The 14,582-nt window shown below is 42.0% G+C and overlaps 2 protein-coding genes across 2 annotated transcripts; both read right to left on the bottom strand.

Annotated features, from left to right (window-relative positions):
* Positions 1-4,950: 4,950 nt before the first annotated feature.
* LOC115743477 (probable calcium-binding protein CML27) lies at positions 4,951-5,707 on the bottom strand. Its single transcript, XM_030678270.2, has one exon. The coding sequence runs from the start codon at positions 5,623-5,625 to the stop codon at positions 5,131-5,133; it is 495 nt and encodes a 164-aa protein (XP_030534130.1). The 5' UTR covers positions 5,626-5,707; the 3' UTR covers positions 4,951-5,130.
* A 3,328-nt stretch (positions 5,708-9,035) lies between these two features.
* On the bottom strand, positions 9,036-11,481 carry LOC115743607 (thaumatin-like protein). The gene is made up of 3 exons (XM_030678456.2): positions 11,262-11,481; positions 9,976-10,371; positions 9,036-9,668 (listed from the first exon to the last, which is right to left on the bottom strand). The coding sequence occupies exons 1-3, from the start codon at positions 11,326-11,328 to the stop codon at positions 9,385-9,387; spliced, it is 747 nt and encodes a 248-aa protein (XP_030534316.1). The 5' UTR covers positions 11,329-11,481; the 3' UTR covers positions 9,036-9,384.
* Positions 11,482-14,582: the final 3,101 nt, after the last annotated feature.

The following is a 14,582-nucleotide window of genomic DNA, read 5'->3' as shown; positions in this document are numbered from 1 at the left end:
GGAAGGTAATGTAGATGTGATCTAGTTAACCGAATTAAACATGGGTTCATCTTGAATTTGTCCATGTATCTTGATGCAATTAATTTTATAAATAAATAAAAAGTAGACAATTTAATCGTCCAAATTACGGATAATATTTTTAACGTGCTCTATGCATGCTTACATTGATGAGCACATGTAAATCTTCATTTCGAAAATGTAGGACAATTAGAATTTCTAGTTCGGCGAAGATTCTTAATCATATTGACTCGCATTTTAAAAATGCAAGACGATAAAATAGCATTTTTCTACCGTTAAAAATGCAAATTAAAGGAAACTAGCGGAGGGTAAATTTGTCACAGGTGTATCGGTTTATGATTTTTTTTTTTTTGTGGTAAAAAAATCAATCTCGGTTAAATACCAATGTTGGACTTTTGGTCCTTAAAAAAATTTATTGGGATAAATTTATCACACGCGAATAAGAGATGAGTGATGTCGGTGCTTGTGACCCATAAATTCAAAGACATAATTGGAGGAAGTTTCCTCGGACGAGGATGAAGGAAAACGTACGGTGTCCTCATCAAATGGAATTTCGTCTATACTTTTTTTTTTATGGGGAGAAATTTTATCGAAGTATATATTAAAAAAAAAAAGAGAGAATAAAGGAGCATAAACCCCTTTTTCTTTTCTTTGAACGCCTTTTTCATTTTGATTCCTAGCAATATACGTGACAACTCATTGGCCCGAATGTATGACCAAAAAAAACATTGATCGTGTAATAATCTGACGGTTCTCGTGAACTTGGTCGTCTAATCAGTGCAGGTTCTTGGCATTTGCTGCTGCTGGTGCTACGAGTACGACGTTTCACAATAAGTCCAGGTTCAACGAAAATTCAAAGTCAACTCTCTTTGACTGGACTCGATTGTTATTAGCAAAAAAAAAAAAAAACGTCTCTGCTTCCCAATTACAAAATGGCCGTACAAGTCGTTTACTATCGAGCAAATTTCCTAGAAAATTCCCAACTTTAGGCCAAATCCCAATTCCATTACGAAAATTTATTATCCAAAAAAAACCTCAATCTTTCGTTGTAGTCTGAAATATGCCCGTGCATCTAAAAATCAAAAAGAAATCTTTTCCCAAGATTATCAATATCACGAGGCCATCGTGATTCCACATGAAGATGAGGGTATTGGCGAAGACATAGATACTGATAATAACTAGGGAGATGAAGGAACTTGTATTAAGAGATTGTCGCTTTCCATACGACATCGTTGAGAATATTGGAGACCATATTGGTATATATATGTTGCATTGGAGGGTGAATATTTTGGCTCGCAATTTACTAAATCAAAATTGTATTTGTATTTTCGAGATGCAAGACAATAAAATCGCATTTTCCTTTCATTAATATGTCAAGTTGAAACTCGGGTCCTTAGGCACTTGATATTTTCCCTTATTACTTATTTTAGTCCAAATTTAATTGAATTTCGATTGGATATAAATTTTTCCATATAATGTGCGGTTGAGTCAATTTTTACACCAACTAAAAGCTCGTGATCCTAATTTTTGAAGATGCGACTTTATTTTAAAAGATGTGCCCGGATCTCGAATTTTTGAAATTCAGGCCAAATGTACTGCAATTATTGGAAGTCGAGATTTGAAAAAATTGATCATTTTTGTGGCGTGTAAAGCTCATAACCTTTTCGAACACATAAAAAAAAAAGAGAGAGAGAGAGAAACTCATAACCTCATGATTGAAGAACCATAATTAAAAAGATGTTGTATCGCACCACCTTCCTTGCATCAGATGTTCTGCTAACTCGATTTTTTTGCCAATGGAAAGCTTGTGACCTAGACTTTTGAAGAGGAAAAATCGAATGAAGTTATTTATGTGTTTTCATTTTCGATCTTGTGAAAATGCGAGTCTATATGACTAAGAGTGTGCATCGATATGTTTCGAGAAGAAAGGTCCATATGTATCGGTCGCTTTTACCATTAACAAGAACTCGTTCCTCAAATTGAAGGTTCTTTTACCATTTATTGGAATGCTTTTGAGTGTCATAAGAGTTTTAATTCAAAACTGACGATTCTTTTTCTCTACTGTAAAAATTTTCAAGCTTTTCAAGTGACATTGCCTTCCCCTTCTCCTTTCCCTTGGAAAACCGCCGCCAAGTTGCTTTGAGTGAGGGAGAGGACCTTTCTCTCTGTACCTCCCTCTCTCTCCATGCTCCTTTCCCTTCCTGTTTTCCTCTTCCCTCTTGAAAGCTTTTATTTTGTGTTCGTGAATAACTTTCTGCGACTGATATTAGATGAACGAGGAGATTAGTTCTGCCGTCCGTCTACCGAGGATGTTTGTGACATGCCTCCATAACTTCTCTAAGATTAAGCCGGTTTCCTCCCGATACAAATTTAGGTCAAGTTGTGGGGATTTTGCTCTCCCAAACTTGATCTACATATAGATGGGAGTTCTTTATAGGCATTTGATTTGTATTTTTTTCACCATATCGATGTTGGCGTCTCCGCACGACATGACAACGTCGAACTTAGATGTGCACCACAGGCCGTTGCAAATAGAGCGGAAGATCTTGGCGTGTGTACTCATCACTCAATCAGGCGATCGGCCGTCGAAGTTTTACATTGACAGATTTGTGGAGGTATGAGAGTGTCCTTCTAGTCACAAATCATGTGGTGTTATTTGCTTTATGGCCTTTGCTTTGTTCATATGCTGTTTGGAATTTGCTAGACTTGAAATATGTAACTCTCGAACTATTATTTTGATATATGAATGAGACAAAAAAAAAATGAGACTCGCATTATGATAAATTAATTAAAAGACAAAAAAAAAACATAAAGGAGGGGATAAATGTGGCGGGAAAGGGGCTATTTATCCTTCTATAAATTTTGCCGGACTACTGAAAAGAAATGGAGAAAAGGGCAAGGATTGGAAAAATGTAAGATTTGTTCATGCGCCATGAGCTTGGGTTCACATCGCCAACGGTGAATGTTATTGGGCCAATCGGAGTCCGAACTTGATCGGATTTTTGCAAATTTTCAAAATCTTCCGAGGAGCACGTAAATGAATATGTTTGGTAATAATTTATTTATGAGAAGATATTCGCAAATAATCCTTAAATTTATCCCCACTTGGTTGCAAAAATATGTCTCGAGGTTGTTCTTACAACAGTTTTGCTCAGAAGACTTTCTCAATCTTACAATTTTTGACCGAGTAGAATTTACAACTACGGATTAACTATCGCCAATTATTATTTAGCGATATATCTATTGACGACGTATCGTTCGCTTCACAAATTAACTATTTTTGTCTGTCTCATCTCCAAAAAAAGAGTATATTTTTTCATTTATTGTTTGATGAGAGCAAAATAGCGGAACAATAAATTGAATTTTAAAAATAAAATCATGTGCGGTCAACATAATATTCACATATAAACTTAGAAAAGTGGATTCCCGAGTCTAAAGAGGTGAAAATACTTTCCTAAATAACCCTCAAATTTTCCAATTTTTTAACTTCTAATTTTTAATTTTTTTCGAGCTCACCCATGGCTTGTGGCAGATCGTTGGGCCTTCCTGTGGCCGACCACCGACCCAAGAAGAAGGGAAAAATTATTTGAAAATTCAAAATTTTGTTTACCTTAGACAGGGTTATGAGATTGAAATCATTTTCCAAATGAAATGTAAATATCATAAAACATTTTCGGCCACATATTATGAAATATAAGAAGACTAACAATTTTCGCTAAGGCTCTGTTTGTTTCATGGAAAATAATTTTCAGGAAATTAGTCAAGGAAAACATTTTCCCTTATCTTTCATCCGTACTCCTTCACCTTCCTTTAATTATTTTCCATCGTTCATTCCTTTTCTGTTTTTTCATTTGTCCTTCTTCCTCGATTGAGACTGGCAAGCTTGTCCCTCACCTATAGCCGATAGAGGAAGAAAGAAAAAAAAAAGCATATTCAAGAATTAAAAAAATAATGAAAATTACAAAAATTATCCACATTAATGCCAACTAATGTGGATAATTTCGTGCCCACCATTATACTAGCAGTTTTTAACTGTTTTTTACAAGAGAGCTTTTGCCGAGGTTTCGATCCCAACCTCGAAAACCGACCACCCCCGATCTCCACCTACATATCACTTGGGCCGACCGCCTGAGGTCGGCACGCTATTTTGGGGGCAAGATGGGTCCAGAGAAGAAGATGGAAAACTCGAAAAATAATAAACAAATAAAAACTAAATCGCTATATGCGTCTTCTTTCATTAGGCAGTCCTTGGAATCCATCAATCGTTTCAACAAAAGTCCTAAACTTTAGCAAAGAAAATGCACAGACGAGAAAATGGTGTGATCCGCCTAACTCGTGTCTGACCATGTTCCACATTTATTACATGCGACACCATAGCTTTTGATCAAGAGGGAAGTCCATAAACAGTCATGTGACTCACCGGCCATTTCCACATGATGCCCACGCCTTCACGTTGATTATGATGCCCGAAAATCGAGCTAGAAACTTTGGTTCGGTTCTTTCGCTTGTCCCCTAATCGAGTCGAGAGCCGGAGTTCGGCCCCGTCGTCTGGAATGGGGCCGACATGCAATGTGCCAAGTCCAACTCCCAACAACTTAGCCGGTGGCCACCAGAATGTGGAGCCAATTTTGGTTTGTCACTTCTTTTCACATCACATGAGATTTAAAATCTTGCAATGTGCAATGCTACGAATTTTCGACCTCCACATGCATTCGATCAATATGGCACGCATTTAATTATCTAAACCCCACGGATCGGTGGGATGAACTGGATGATCCGTGCATCGCTTGTTCCCGGAGAGCCAGCCATGAGACTAATATGAGAAAGATCTACAAGTTTATTGAGGAAAGGATTCAAAGTCTTGACGAAGTGATGCATCTGATCTTTTGCAGTCAATGGGAATCAAATCAGATAGTGGTTCCAGATTAGGGAGATCCGAATCAGTAGAGGCGTAAATCATATCCAAAAACAGTCAGATAATAGCCTATGTCTATCTGTTTCGTTTCTAGTCTTGCGTATCGGAAAGTGTAAAAATCAATCTGCTGCTATGGCGAGATCGGCATTTGAAATCTCAAACCTGTCGGCAGATGCAGAACAGGAACGGATCCATCATCAGTTACCAGGACCTTTCGAAGCCATCATCTTCTTGAACTCCTCGTAATTGACATTGCCGTCGCCGTCGCCGTCGACCGACTTGATCATCCTGGCGCAGTCCTCCACGGAGCACTTCATGTTCAGGCGGTTGAGCACCAGGTGCAGCTCCTTGGTGGAGATGAGGCCGTTCCGGTCCTGGTCGTAGAGGTCGAAGGCGTCGCGGAGGTCGGACTCGGCGGAGGAGCCGGACCGGCAGAGGGCGGCGAACTCGGGGAGGCTGATGAAGCCGTCCTTGTCGGTGTCGATCTCGTCCATGGCGCGGTCGAGGTCGGAGGGGGAGACGGGGGAGCCCATGGCGGTGAGGACCTTGGAGAGCTCGGCGGCGGAGATCTTGCCGTCGCCATTGGCGTCGAACTGGTCGAACACCTTCCGGAGGTCCGCGTCGGTCATGTGCTGGAGGTGGAAGGAGGTCGCCGGCGTCGAGCTTTGGGTCGGAGTCGGGGCGGTCGCCATGGATGTGGAGCTCTCTGCTGTTTTTCCCTGGTTCTGGATTGGGTACGAAGCGTTGGAATTTTTGGAGAGAGAGAGAGAGAGAGAGAGAAGGGGGGAGGACCGGGACCGGGAGGTTCTCGAATTGGAGGGCGATTTAAGCGGGGCGACCGAAAGGGAAGGTGTGCTTTACGTGAAGTCAACGATCCTGATTTCTGTAGAAAAATATTTGCGCATCCTAACCGTTTATTTTTTACGATTCACTTTCCGTAAATAAAAAAAATTAAAAAATAAAGCAGTCGCATATCCTGACCGTTGATCTTTTTTGAACGGCATTGCTTCTTATTTGATTCGCGATTTCCATTGGTTCGAGCCCGATAAATTTCAGGATTGGCCCTGGGTATTTTTGGTTAATTAATCTCCTCTTTCCCTTTATTAATTTTTCCTTGATTTTATTTCTTTTCTTTTCTTTTGAGCAAGAGATGCTTCGTCGAGCAAGGAATATTTCGTTCCGGTGACCGGCCACCGTGCCATGGCAACCTGCCTTGTTTGGGGACAACCCCTCTACGCGAGAGGCCGTGAGGAGGGGTCGTGCCAATGCCCGGGCTCTTTTTTGTGGCCCGAATGTGCAAAATATGTGCCACGATATAAAATGTCTATGCGCATATACAAGTTAGATAAATTACCAAATACGTGATTTGATATAATTTAAGGAGTAGGATAGAGAAATACTATATTATTTTGTAATGCGGATGAAACTTGAAACCTCGTGTAAAGATTGATTTACAATGTAGTCAACTCCCCATCAACAAATTGGGCGCATTGCTTTACAATATATTCATCACACAAGTTTAATCGCTCAAAGAGTGTAGATGGCAAAGTGTATATGGAAATCTTCTGCAAGTGTATGTACTGTTCTCTACATACTTAAGACTTATGGTCAACCCAATTTATTTAAAAAAAGAAGCTTAACTTGCCATGCGACCTTCCCCCCAAAAGGGAAGAAAGCTCGCCGGAGAGAGCCTCCGGTGACAGGATCATCGATATTTGCATCTTCATCCTCTTCAATTCCGGCAGCCCACCTAACCCGGTGATGAACGCCCCCACGGGGGTCGGGTTGGCCGTCCCGAGCATTTTCCCTTATCCACGCTTCGAGAATACGAGCGAGGGCCGTAGCCATATGGCGGGCTTTCTCCTTTCAAGCTCCCTGATCTGGATCATAGTATCAAGGATTTAGATGGGTTAGGGTTAGGGACACCCCAAAAGCCATTCTTAGTTCTTGAGCATCAATTTGATTTGTCCCTCGGACAAACCAGTGCTACGGCCGGACATAGGAAGTAGGCGGTAGAAACCTCGATTACATTCGACGTACGCCCATGATGCCTCCAGACCGCAACATTTTCCTTAGTCCAGGATGGGCGGGGAACAGAAGGTGTTAACTGTTAAGTCCAAACCACATTCACCAGCATTCCGCCCCGAACCACGTAGCCCGGTTAGGATTCATAATCGTCAAATGGCGAGCAAATCTCGAGCGACCCATCGCATGGCACATCTATTTCGGCATCCACGTCGGCAATCCCACAGTCCTCGACAGAAGAAATCGACTGGTCATAGTAAAAAAAGTACTACGCAAGGGTTGAAGGTGATACTTTTTAAAAAGTGGAGGGACTCTTTTGAAACCGTGAAAAGTAGACGGATGATTTTGAATTTTCGGACAAAAGTGGATTGATCAACGGTCACATTATCCCCAACAAAGCTAGATCTCCATATATGCACGAGTAATTAATTCTGTCCTTTTTGTCAGCTAAACGGATGGTCGAACAGTGGTGAGCTGACCACGGAAGACGGTGAAATTTGAATTGTTTGTGGCAATGGCAAATGGGCCGACGGCTATGTCGTCCGGACTGCGCGCTACGCCGTCGCACGAAACACCGGTGGCCACGACCGTACAAGGCGATGAAAGAATCAGCCTTAATCTGGAGTCGTGCTCCTTAAGATACAACTTGGTGCCAGTTGCTGAGCCTTATTAACCTTAGCCAACCTTGTTTGACTGCATTTACTAATAACGGCTAAATCCATCGTCCATTTCGATTCCCAATTTCGTCGTCAATATCTTTGGGTCTTATAAAAAGCTACTAAATGAATGTCGGAAAAACCCCATGTCTCATAAATCAATAAATAAAGCAAATAAGTTTGATCACTATGTATAAATCGCAATACGACCTAATTAGATGACAACCTCGAAAAATTTCTATTATCCGATAACTTCTAGCATAATCGGTGATGTTTTAGCATACGAGATTACCAAAGACAATGAAGAGTAAAGGGCGGGCGGGTCCGCTAGAGAAAGAGAGAAACGATGGATGATGATGGGGGCGAAGAGCGGGGGAGAACTAGCGGCGCTAGGAGGCACTAGAGCTTTGCTAGGGATGGTGGGATGGTTTCGGTTTAGTCGGTGGTTGGGGGCGGCAGGGGAGATGGTGAGAGTGCATATTTCGGTACGAAGTTCAGAGATTTTGGCTCGATTGCCGTTTGAGAATAACATATGTCATGATCCGGCGAATGAGGCGGGCAATAGAAACACCATCGGAGATGACAGATCCTCGTTTTCGCTATTTTCATTTATTTTTTATTTTTTTATTTTTTACTCAACCAACACGTATAAGTCATTGAATTTGTACAACCAAGGGAAAGGAGAAAGAAAATTACAAAAAAAAAAAAACCGAAAATGATGTTACTAAACAGAAAATATTCAATTTGTCCCTTTTTTTTTTCCCCTAAAATTGAAGATGACAGAAAGATTGTTCGAAATTTCGAAAAAACATCAAACTTCAATATTAAACATTTTGAGAGATTTCACATATCTCATGTAAAATTAAGAGTCAAAACTTAAGCATCGCCGTATATATACGAAATCAAAATTAAGAGTCAAAACTTAAGCATCGCCGCATATTTGAGAGATTTCACTCCAAATATGCTGACCGCGAGAGTCGGAAGATAATTTAGATTTTTTACTTTTATAGAATGTAATTAATCGGGGTTTTTGGTTAACAGGTAATTAATTCAGATTGAAATCGAATTCTTTTCTCCGTCCCTTTTTTTCAAAATTTTCCTGCTAGACCTAAGAATATACCCGTGAATGCTAGATATACTTGCCTATCTAGCACATGCCAGACTGGGCCAAGTTCTGCTTTTTCGAGGTCTAGGCAACCCACCTTTCCTGTTGAGCCCGACCCATCAAGACTCGTCCGAGGGCGACGATCTTTGCAATTCTCGACTGTCTATGCATGTTAATGAAATGCGGATCGACAATCGGGAGCCGTCAAGGCGACCCGAGAGTACCGTATGGAGCGGAGATATTCATGTCCCCGAGCCCAAACCCGGGTTTCGCCCGATTCCTTTGGAGGGCCGAGCCTGGACCGGCTCGGCAATTAAAGCAATAGATGGAGTTAGGTGACCAACTTCCCTCCAGCGAATGGCCATATGGTCCAAAGACAATTACTACATCCTGAACACGACCTGACCATGATCTCTGTGATATAATAAAAGTGTAGGGCTAAGTCCAAGGAAACATATCAATCTTTTACCTACTAAAGCAACATGACTTCAATCTTCAGCTACAGGCATACAACCACCCCCACCATGGAGTCCTCCTCTCCCACTTGCCACTTACTACCATCATCAGCATATTAACCAAGGACAATACGATCACTATACTTGTAATAACTAATGCACTCGAACCAGAAAGTCCGAAACATAAGATGCGAACCCAATGCCGGTCTCTTAACGGTGGTGAGGGCAGAAGGTGACGATGTAGTTCCCCCTCGTGCAGGTCGCGATGCTGGTGGGGTCGTCGTACGCGTAGGAGTACGCCTTGGGGCAAGCCGTCTTGAAGATCCTCGAGTAAGCCGTCGGTTTGCAGGACTGCGGGTTCCCGAAGCTCCCCGTGCAGCAGTACCTCGGGGAGTTGAACGCGAAGCAAGCGCTCTTGCAGGCCACGACCCTGTTGTCGTGAGCCCGGACCTGCAGTCCCACCGGGCACATCATGTTCAGGTCGCTCACACAACCTGCGCGGCAAGAGCAAATTACTCAGCTTGATTGTGCTTAGAAAACATGTACGTCGTCGAACACCCATGACTCTTAATGAACACGGGTTGATTATCAACATTTATTTAATTATAAATCGCATAAAAAGGGGTGCAATATGTAACTTAACGTACCAGGTTGAAGCATCTTGCAACAATTACGCGGCTAAGTCTATACATGCTTCCTAATTACTTTGACACACAGGATATAATTCGCAGAACATCATCCTAGCCACAACTACAGCACCAAATCTGCATATCGACCGTACAACAGCTCATATCCTTGTACCTGCATAGCTGCATTTCCCAGAGCCCTTGAATGGCGTGATGGAGATGGCGAGATTGTAGCCATCGACGAGGCTGACATCGTAGAAGTCCTGGTCGTTGCCTAGGGTGATCTCAGCGAGGGTGGCAGGAGGGGTGCCGCCGAGGCCGTTGCAGTGGAGGGAGCCGCCGCAGTCCCCTGTGGCACATCGACCACGGCCGGCGGCATCAAAGGTGCAGCCATGGCGGCCCCAGAAGCGGCCGGACCAGAGAGGTGGCAGCCGGATCGTGGAGGCCTTGTTCGGCAGCAGGGTGAAGCCGCCACGGGCAAGCAAGGGCCTGCCAGCGCTGGGCTGAACACCCGGCCAAACGGGGTGCGTGCAGCGGTTGAGGAAGGTTATGGTTGTCGCCGACGCCTCATCTGCATAACAACAATACAAAGCAGGATGTTCAGGACAGTCCAAAGTTTCCATCACTTCAAACCATTAAAATACAACAATGTTACAAGCGGGCGGTCCAGCATTGTGTTAGGACCGGCACATCCGAATCAAGCCTCAATGTTCATAGGATTCAGTGTCGATACACTGTTCATGCTTCACACGGTCCAGATGTTACAATGCAAGTCAATACAAAACTTCATAAGCACTAATCCTACATCATCCATCCAAAAAGCACAACTTCTAAGCACATTATGAGAAATTAACCTAATAATTCAGTAGAAACGCTTAGAATATATTAAACAAGCGTCAATCAGAGTCCTGAATCCTGAGTCACTTCTTAAGGAATCCTATGAAACTACCAACAATTTGAGCTTCTAGATTTAGGGAATGTTTAGAGTGACTTGTAATTTGACATCACTTTATCACTTTTCGGCTCTCACGGAATCACTTTAATTCAAACACTGAAGCAACTTTAAAAATTTACTTTGACACATAAAGGGCATAATTTCACCAAAATCTCAAGTTGTTAATGACTACTACTTTTTGCCTAAAGCAAAGCCTAATCGAACGTGCTCTTAAACAAAACACTCACGATCGCCTGATGCTACTTGAGGTGACCCTCTTTCTTAGCACCTGTTGCAGACCCAAAATGGCTTTAAAAGAGATCTACAGATCTAAGTTTCGCCCCAAATCCCTCCCTCATCTTTGTGATTCAAGAATGTATCCAAGAAGGGTTATCACTAAAGTTGAGGCAAAATCCAAAAATGTTCATGAGAAAGAATGATGGCTTTTCATCATACACCTACCTGCATTGCAATGTGGAAACAGTCGACCAGAGAGAGAGAGAGAGAGAGAGAATGCATGTCAATACCTGCAATGTGGAAGCAGAGGAGCGTGAGCAGGAGCAAAGTGAGCACAGGCCTCAGCATTGCCGCCATTGTCGTCAAAACTCAGGAGGACCCAAAGCAGCAACGAGTGAGAGAAAAATAACAGAGCTCAAGGAAAAGGGAGCAGCTTCACCCACACTCTCTCCAACATCCTACCGAGGAAGTGCCTTTATATAGAGAGAGGAGAAAAACAGAGAGATGGGTACCAGCAGGCTTTCACTTTAATGGCTCGTCCTCATTTCATGCTCGTTTTTGTTTTTCTCCCCAGACGGTGAATAATGATGAACGGAGAAGGTGGAACTCTGTGGGGTCTGCCGAGATTAAAACGACCCTTCTTCCATTTCACCTCTGTCAATCACTTTTTACAGAGAGCGTTAGAGAGAGAGAGAGAGATAGAGAGACAAAAGTTTGGCCCGGGAATCGAGGATGTCAGAAGGTCAGTGGGGGATAGTTGTCTGCATCCAAAGGCGAAAAAAGATGAAAAAACAAAGAAGATGGCGATTCTACACACATTCACATGTGACGAGGGAATCAAAGCGTCCAGTCCCCATGCATGCCCAACACCACATCACACTGCTGCTCATCCAATCTTCCATGTGTGAAAAAGGTCTGTGTTGCTTCACCCCCCATTGCCCATGTGCAACCATACTTTAAAGTTAATGTCAATTGCACATTTTGGGGCCGCAAAAAAGTTTCATATATCTATGTCATTTCCATGATCTTTTCTTGGGCTAATAGGTAAAAAAGAAGGGGTGTGACTCGCCAGTACTTTTACCACTTACCACATGTGTAGCACGCTCGTTACATAATTAACACAAGGACTTTACTAGCATAATAATTTTTTTGATGACTGTGAGAATAACAACATGTTGTGGGTCATAAATTTTTAAAAAAATAGACCCGATAATAATTTTTAATTATTTTTTTTTTTACTCACAACATGTTATCAATCTCACCGTAAAATATAAAAAAAAAAACTGTCACATGAGCATATTCCTCACTACAAATTTTGTTTTCATATGAGAGCCTAAAATCGAGACTTCAAGAAGAGTCTCCACCATCGCCGGCCAAACCGATGTCTCAACACAAGGAGGTCTCTTTTTGCACGTGAGAGTTGACTCACAAGCCCGTTGTTCTTCGAATTCGTGACCTCATAAAGGGCTACAAGCATGTTCACCATCGAGCTGTCTCGATTGTGAGATTATGTCATGCCGTGTCGTGTAGTATTATGATCTCCCTCGATGAGTGTGGCTTTTCGCATTCGCATTCTGCGTATCGAAAGTTTACTGAAAGAAAAGAGTATGAGAATTTGAAATCTTTCGGGGCATGGAACTTGGGAAAGAGAGACTTTGAGGGATCTGGATCATTCTTTGTTCTTGTTAACAAGCAGTGTGCGCAGAGAAAACTGTAGCGAGATCATAGTCCGATCGACTATTATTTGATGGAAAACCATCAAACAAATTTATGACCAAAGAGATACGGCGCGTAGCTGTGATAGGGTCTGCTCCCCCTTGCTCCCGAGACAACTGGGAAGCACTGATATCGAAGTGCTTTCCACGTCGACGAGAGCCGTTGATCGAAATCATAGGGATTCCATTCCTCGTGCTCGTGATGCAAGGTGGGGGACCCGCCAAAAGAGAGAATATCAACGGTACTATGGACATCGTGTGATCTCGCACGTAGAGGATTCATCGTCCGGTGCAGGATCTAGCGGCTGACATGAAATCAACTTCCGACGTAATGATGGGAAATTCCCAAAAGTCCGCTAGCACTATTGTGTAACCGTAAAATACTAAGCATAAGATTAGAAATGGGTCCGGTCATAATTGCTTTATACTTTTTGCTATTCATAACATTTACAGTTGAGATTGTACCACTATAATCTTACGCTTTCGGCTTCTTAAATTTCAATTCTTAAATTTCTATGAGATCACTAACTCCATTAAGGTTGTTGTGAATAAACTTTTGAACAGCTCGTGTTGCGCTATTTAATTTGCAACATACCTTGCATGAAATGATTTTTGAAACGCCAGCATCTTTAGCCGGTCTGCGAGGGCTAGCCAATCTTTGGACATTTGTATCGCAAGCGATGTGAAGAATTATGGCTAAGGGCGTAAAAAGGACTCGAATTGAGTCAAAATTTTTTGGATTTTTTCCAAGTCGAGTCCTATTTTGATTCGGATAATAAGAAGAAAAATATGGATATCTCGAAGATTCAGCTCGGTTTGGGCCATATATATGAACGGATCCAAAACAGATAAAACACTAAATATAAAATGAAATAGGATTGGGTCTCTTCTCTATGTGTCAATTTGTTTGTAAAGAACGAGCAAGCCAACGAAGAAGCTCTCAAAATAGTACATTGCCGTTCCATCTCCTGTAATCGACTTCCTCTTGCCATCATCATATCTTCAATCTCTTCTCACCCAAGAAACCACAGATCTGGAGGAGACTGAGGTCCCTCGTCCGCAATGAAAATTGTCTCGTCGATGACGTTTCGGAGCTCCCGATCCACCCATGGCAATGTGTTAGAACTATGGAAAAGTCGGTGTGCTAGAGGAATGTCAATGCCTGTACGGCTAAAGAGGAAGAAGAAAAAGAAGAGGGAAAGACCGAAAAATCGAAGTAGTTTTCAAACGGGGCTAGGGATCAGATAAGATTCGTTTCGAGTATGGGTTTAGCTCTACCTCTAGCTATTGCCGGAAGGACAAAAACTACCATCTCGAACTGCAAGAACTACTACTGCCTCCCTAGCAGTCACTTTTGCCTCCTTCGTTCCATTTCCAGAGCAATATCCGACGGTAATTCAAACTGAACCGTACATGCTATGTCTCGGGTCGGGTCATAGAAATTAAATATTATATGCATTCGGGTAATGGTGAAAACCTAAACGGGATCAATCATTGACATATTTATTTATGGCTAAAACTGAATATATTACAATGAATGCGTGATTGCCCGAAAATTCCTCAATTTTAGATTTAGTTCCAAATTTATCCTGATTTTTTTTTTTGTTAGAAAAAATCTCCAACTTCGGTCCAAGTGTTAAATCCGCCATGAACTTTTTTTTGTCTAAGAAAAAATCCACAACTTTAGGTTCAGTGCTAAATTTGCCCCAATTTTTTTTATCTCAGAAAAAATCCTAAATTTTAGGTCCAGTCCCAAATCTAACTGATTTTTTTTTTTTTCTAAGAGAAATGTCACAAACTTTCAATCTATTCTTAAATCTACCTTATGGTCCAGCCCCAACTTGACATGACATTCCTATGTCAATAAAATCCACAAGAGCAAAGTAATGGGTCGAT

Source organism: Rhodamnia argentea, chromosome 6 (genome assembly GCF_020921035.1).
Source record: "Rhodamnia argentea isolate NSW1041297 chromosome 6, ASM2092103v1, whole genome shotgun sequence".
In the NCBI taxonomy this organism is placed as follows: Eukaryota; Viridiplantae; Streptophyta; class Magnoliopsida; order Myrtales; family Myrtaceae; genus Rhodamnia; species Rhodamnia argentea.
Note: the sequence above shows the minus strand (reverse complement) of the source record. Positions and strands in the feature narration are given on the sequence as shown.